Source organism: Numida meleagris, chromosome 18 (genome assembly GCF_002078875.1).
Source record: "Numida meleagris isolate 19003 breed g44 Domestic line chromosome 18, NumMel1.0, whole genome shotgun sequence".
Classification (NCBI taxonomy): domain Eukaryota; kingdom Metazoa; phylum Chordata; class Aves; order Galliformes; family Numididae; genus Numida; species Numida meleagris.
In genome coordinates this window covers 7,137,782-7,143,951 of record NC_034426.1, presented here as the reverse complement: position 1 = coordinate 7,143,951, position 6,170 = coordinate 7,137,782, and the positions used below count along the sequence as shown (strand labels likewise).

Sequence of the window (6,170 nt, the reverse complement as noted above, 5' to 3'; positions counted from 1 at the left end):
GGAGGGGGGGGAAGGCACCTGCGGGGGAAGGGGAGGGAGCGGACAGAAGGGAGGTAGAGGAGGGGAGGCCGAAGGAAGCGAGGCGTAGAACCGAAGTAAAGGAAGTGAAGGCAAATAGTAAACAAACAGAAGTAAAATAAACAAAGAGAACCAACATAAACAAACAGGAGGAAGCAAACCGGCCCTACAAAGCTCCCGAGCGTGGCCTGAGCGGGAGCGTGCCGGCCATAGGGGTGCCCTGCAGGACCGGGAAATGGCGGCCCACGCTGCGGGGCGCTGACGGGGCTCTGCGCGGAGCTCTGGGCCCGGATCGGGGCCACAAAGTCGGATTTTGTCACAATGAAAGGAGTTGGTGCCAACCCGGAGGCGGGAGGTGCTTTACTTTGGTAAAACATCACCTGGGAGGGCTTTTCCTCCAGGCTCACAGTGGCCCCCCAGCCGCCATTGCACCCCTTCATCAACTGAGGGGATGTGGGGATGTGGGGCTGTGGATGTGGGGGTGGCCGCCCCGCAGTGCCCCATGGCTGAGGTGCGGTCCCTCCGCAGCGCTGTGTGTCACCGCCATGCGCAGAGCAGCGCTGGGTCCCAGCCAAGAGGACAAGCCCGGGCCGGCCCAGGAGCCATGGCTGTCCCAGAGACATCGCTGAAAAGGAGGACGCGGGGAGATGGAGGGCAGAGCGCTGAGGGGAGGAATGAAACGGGGAGGTGAGCGGAGAGATGGGAGGGTGGGGAGGATTGGGATGGAGGGGCTGCGGGAGGAGGAGGTGAGGTACTGAGGGCAGGCGGATGGGGTTGTGGGGCAGGGGACACCTCACCGCTGACCACCTCCCTCCCCCCCTCCTTCCCTTCCTTCCTCCCCCCCCAGGCTCGGGGGCTGCTGCAGTGCTGGGCAGGCGTCAAGGGACCAAGGGCTGCACACGGGGCCCAGAGCCGCCATCGGAGCGGAGCACCGCCGCCACGCGGGGAGGTGAGATGGGCTGGGGAGGGGTCACAGAGTCACACAGCCACAGCTCGGGGCCGCCCGTGGCCCTTCACAGCTCCCAGCGAGCGCTCCATCCGCGGCCGCGTGGGTGTGTAAGCGTGTGGTGTCGGTGTGGGAGTTGTTAGGTTAACCTAGCAGATAAATCTGTGCTTCCGAGCGCCGGTAGCAGTTTTGATTCCTTACTAATGGACATGTGTGCATGGCGCAGCACATACGGAGTTACTTCATCATTCTCATTACAAAGTTGGAGCAGAAAAGCCTCAGTGCAATGTATACGTTTTGGCTAACGGGGTTGGTATCACGTCAGCAGGAAAACACCACCACAAAGCCAGAAAGAAGAAGGCTGGCTCTGCTGCATGCCGCAAGGACTTCGGCCACGGGGGGAACCCTGACCCGGCCCAAAGTGACGCCAGGGGGACACAGGTGGGCACGGAAGTCAGCGCGGTTTCATCATCAGCCTCCACGGTTTTGGATCCTGGTCAGACGGAGCTCACTCTTTCTGCTTGGTTTAACGAAAGCCTTCGTTGGGATGGGATCCTGGAGGACCCCGCGGCGGAGGAGGAGAGGCTGCGAACCTACAGGCTGAACAGGAGGAAGCGCTACGGGCTGCACCTCCAGCAACAAACACCCTGGCTGCTGGGCGTCCCCCATCACCACACCACGGCTCCATGCTCCCATCACACAGAGCATCGCTGCCATTATTTTCCAGGGGAGCAAACAGCTCCCGAGCACTGAGGGAGCCCAGGGGCTCCGAGCCACCGCACAAAGAAGGAGGTGTTTGCATTTTAAAAACGTTTGCTGAGACACAGACCCAACTCAAGGCTGCTGCGATTGAAAGCGTTCCTGCCTGCACTGCCCTCTGCCCGCAGGGTCACTGCTTATTGCTCTTAGTCCATTCCCAAGCAATACTGCACTCGGTTTTCATGAAGCTTAACGTAGAGCACGTTCCCCTCCTACTTTTATGCCCTCTTTATTTACTAACATAGCATTTGAGCGTCTACATATTGTCCAAAATTGAACAGAAATTCCTATCCGGTTAAATACTTGTGTTTATAAAGGACTTTGTTTGTGGGATACGCCAAAACCCACACCAGAATCTCTCCTCACAAATGAAGCTACAGCAGGTGAGAGACTCGCATCCCAGGAGGGATTTTCAGCTGCCTTCACAGCCCTTGTTCCTGTCGTCCTAACCTGATAAAGCCACCACATCTGTGATTTTATAGTACAGATGGTTTCACACCTTCCTTGCATATGTAATAACAGCAACACATGATGCAAGAGAAACAAGGGGGAGGGGAGATCCCATATTTATTGCTGTGCAAATGCCATCATAAACACGGAAAAGCTTTGAGTGAAAAAGGACTGAAAAATGAGGAGACTTCCCCCGCGCTTTTCAGATGGTTTATTATCGGTGAAGTAAAAGACAACTGAAAATGAGAGGGGGAGGCAAACTCCGCAGCCATCAGAACACTCGCACATTGCTGATCAGAGCTTTGCAGATGTCGGGACATAAATAATGTAAAAGGCACCTCTACCAATTAAAATCCATTACAAGGGCACGTCGTTCGGTTTGCTTCACACAAACCGGGTTGCTCTAACCTGCGGCCACGCTGTAAGGGTCGTTCCGTTTCTAATTTAATTAGGGGTCATTCACGGTTACAGGTTAAAATCATCTCCTCTCCCATCTCCTGCAAAGACACTCATGGGAAGAGCGCCGCTGGAGCAGCCCTGCACCGCGTCCCGCGGGGACACGTAGCTCCCTGTGCCTGCTCTGTCCATCCCAAATCCCACCCCGAGGGCTGGGTGGTGCCACCTCGTACACAAGGGGACCCTGGGGTCACGTTTAAGGGACCATCGTGGTGGGGATTTAAGATGCACCCCCCAAATGCTGTCATCCAAAGCCGATGTGTTTAGCGACAAGGCCGCGCCGCTCTTCATCCTGGAGCTGAGCCCACCTGAACGTGGCGCCCTGCGTCACCCTGGAGCTGTTTGGGGGCTTGGTGATCTGGAGCGAAGATGAAAGACGTTCTGTTCCGAGCGAATAAATAAGTACAAAACCAAAAGGACGACCACAAAACGCAGCGCGCCAACTCACGCCCGCTTCCCTGCACTTCCACACCGCTCACCCCACGTGCGCGTACACACCGTAAGCACGGCTGCAGAACAGGCTCCTGAGTCTCTCACCCACTGAACCCTCGTTAGACGCAGGTCGAGAGCTGCCATTGCACCTGAGCTTGTTCCCTTTGGCCCCGCAGCTCTCCTGCCTCACGTTGCAGGGGTCCCCTCCAGCCCCAAGACCCACAAGCGCTGCCCCATCCTGATTCCTTCTCCGCTGCCTGGAGCTGCACCAGCAGTTTCTCTCCTGCTCTACGCTTCTTTCCAAATCACCACTTCCTACCAGACCTGAATGCCATCGGGTGGCATTTTGTATCTGTTGAGTACAGCAACCCAGACTTTCTATGAGTTCTTTCCAGCAGATGCCAGGGGACCGTCCTTCCCGAGGACAGTCCCATGATCTGAACCAAAACGAATGACAGCTCTGTCTGTACGTAATCCGGGGACCTGGTGGTTTGTCTGCAAGAGTGAACTGCCCTTATCTTTGCACATCCCCACAGAGCACCCAGGCCACTTCCCCCTGCCCAACGCTACTCCCCATTCTAGTAGTTTTTTCTCCGGGAAAACGTTTCCCCTTCTTTCCATCTGACAGCTGCACTGCGGGGTAGGGGAGGGAACCCACGACTGAAAACGGCGAAGAAATTCCTCACTAAGCCACGTTCCCACTGACGACCGCGTTCGGGCCGCTCTGACTCTTAAAGCAGGAATAGGAGGAGCTGAGCAAGAGGTGGGGACTGCAAAGGTGGGGCCTGCACCCACCGCGGCGAACGGAGAGCGAGAGCGCGGCGAGACGGGAGCGGGACGGATCGGAGCGAGGGGAACGGGCGCCGGTCAGCAGCCATCCAGGACGCAGTCGCTCCCGAGGTACTCGGAGGTTTCCAGCTCCACGCTGGAGAGGAAGCGCCGCAGGGATTTGCGGCAGTTGTAATCCAGCGTGGTGGTGTACACAGTCTTGGCGTGCTTCGGGTAGACGATGGTGGTGCTGGTGAAGCGCTGGGGTTTGTTGCGGGGCTCGAAGCGCACCTCCGCTTTGTAGCTGCGCCACGTGCAGTCGGGGACGCAGACGATGGTTTGGCTGCAGGAGGAAACGCTTAAGCCCACCGGCATGTAGACGTCGTCGATGAAGTGCTTCTCCGAGTCGTACTTAACCGAGGAGGTGTACCTGGAACGCAGAGAGGAGGAGAGAGACGTGGGAAATGGAGCCACGGAGTAGGTGCTGCTCCTCAGCCCCGCTGAGAAGCACCTTCCCACCCCCACTGTCTGGGGTCGGAGTGTGGGAGGCATACGGCCATCCTACAGGCTCCAGTGCCTCCATATGGAGGGCTGGGTTCACCCTTAGGCTTCGCACAGAAGCATCCCTACTCCGTGCTGGGCTAAGTTCACGGGAGCATACGTTATTTTCTTTGTTTTCCTCCTCCAGGAGTCATCTTTCATCTCCTTTACACTGCAGCAGATCTGGGTTGGCCTTCACTCGGTGCAAACAGCCCTGGTGGGCTCCTTCCCACCTTCAGGCCCTCAGATTTCAGCCCCTCGTGCACCGGGCAGAGGACAGTTTCTTCCCCCTAACAAAGCATTTCTAGAGAGGTGGCTTCTGTGAAGGTCCTCTCCTGGTTAATGAGCTGAGAGGCAGCGTTTAGGAGTAAAAGCAGGGCTGTAAAACACAGGAAGTCTTCCTGGAAAAAAACCATATGGGATTAAAGAGAGGCTGAACACTCCTTCAGTCTGTGCAAATGTCCAGGTCCAGGAATGTACAGCTGCGTGAGCAACAGCTCTGCAAATAAATTAACTTGACTCACAGCACTGATAAGGCCCAGCTACTCCTTTACGTGCTAACTCCTTCCAACCGGTGACGGTGTAACACAGCATTTACCTTATTTCCTTCGGTGGTAAAGGGTCAAACTCAACGCCTTCGCCAAAGGATAAAGGACACAGTCTCGGAGGGCAGCTGGAGAGAGCAGGGCTGGGAGAGAACGTGGAATTCTGCAAGAAAAGTAAAAATAACGCCTGCAATGTCACAACACGGGCACATTCTGTCGTGGTGCCCGTTGTGTATGGATGAATCTGCTGGGCAGAGCGCTGGGGGTGCAGCCTGCAGGGCCCAACACCGCCCCAAAGGGGTGGGCACGGGGCAGGTCTGGAAGGCAAAGCGCTCCCTATGGGGCCGGTGTGGGGCACGGGAAAGGCACAACCCCCCAGGCACAGCGCAGGATGAACTGCGATCGTAAAACACGAGCGCTCACGTGAACGAGTTCAGCCCGTAGTTAGTGATACAAGTCTGCGAAACGGCTCTTGGCTGAACACCCCAGGCACCCCCCAGCAGACCACGGCAGAGAATTACTGCGGGGCGCCCGGCGGGGAGCAAGCTTCACGTGGCTGCCGTGCCACGGCGCTGTCCCTAAACATGAAACCGAAGCAGCGCCGGTCTCGTGCAGTCCCACCCCGGGAAGGACCAACTCAGAGCCGAGCAGCGGTGCTGCAGCACAGCATCCCCGTGCCCCCTCCTGGAAGGGCAAAGCCGGGGTCCCCGCGGTCCCCAGGGCCCCCGAGCGCTCAGCCCGTCCCGGTTCCACCTTCGGGGCCGTCCCTCCGGTCCGGACGGTGCGAAGCGTTCGTGTCGTAGCTCAGCAGCAACGCTCAGGAGCGCTTCCCGCAGCCGTGCACGGATGCTGCCGGCTGGGAGCGCTTTGGCACAGCGGCTCCTGCCCCGGGCCGGTCTCGGAACACCGCGAGCCGTTTTCCTCGGCGCTTTGCGGGGTCACGCAACGCTCCCAACCCCGACGCGGGACCGAGCCGCCCCGGGCTGGAAGCCGCCAACCCCCCCCGGTCCCACCCGCCATTCCCTCGAGCCGGACTCCCCTCCCCTCCCCCCAGAGGGTCCCGAACGCGCGGCACTCACCGCAACCGCGGAGGCGGACGCGGGGGGCTCGGGCTCCGGCAGTCCGTTGTGCGCGGCGCGCTCGGGGCTCCCAGCGGACAGCGGCCAGTGCGGGTGGGCGGGTCCGGGGCTGGGGGGCAGCCCGGAGTCGGGGCTGTCGAGCCCCGCGTCTCCCCGCGTCCTGGCGTCGGGCAGCTC

General features: G+C 59.0%; 2 protein-coding genes across 4 annotated transcripts in view; one reads left to right on the top strand and one right to left on the bottom strand.

The window, feature by feature from the left end:
* C18H17orf97 (chromosome 18 C17orf97 homolog) lies at positions 251–2,539 on the top strand. 3 transcript variants are annotated; one of them, XM_021415442.1, is made up of 4 exons: positions 251–386; positions 547–705; positions 866–967; positions 1,290–2,539. In XM_021415442.1, exons 2-4 carry the CDS (start codon positions 666–668, stop codon positions 1,715–1,717), a joined length of 570 nt encoding a protein of 189 aa, XP_021271117.1. In that variant the 5' UTR covers positions 251–386; positions 547–665; the 3' UTR covers positions 1,718–2,539. The 3 variants fall into 3 exon arrangements, with proteins under 3 accessions (XP_021271117.1, XP_021271115.1, XP_021271118.1); XM_021415440.1 differs by having other exon boundaries at positions 333–705; XM_021415443.1 differs by having other exon boundaries at positions 337–705; positions 1,293–2,539.
* The window catches only part of RFLNB (refilin B), a 4,347-nt gene continuing 546 nt past the window's right edge, over positions 2,370–6,170 (bottom strand). Inside the window, exons 2-4 of the mRNA XM_021416111.1 lie at positions 5,994–6,167; positions 4,968–5,077; positions 2,370–4,259 (exon numbers count right to left, since the gene is read on the bottom strand). Of these exons, the coding sequence (XP_021271786.1) occupies positions 3,929–4,259; positions 4,968–5,077; positions 5,994–6,167 (615 nt within the window). The 3' untranslated portion in view covers positions 2,370–3,928. The remainder of the gene's footprint in view (positions 4,260–4,967; positions 5,078–5,993; positions 6,168–6,170) is intronic.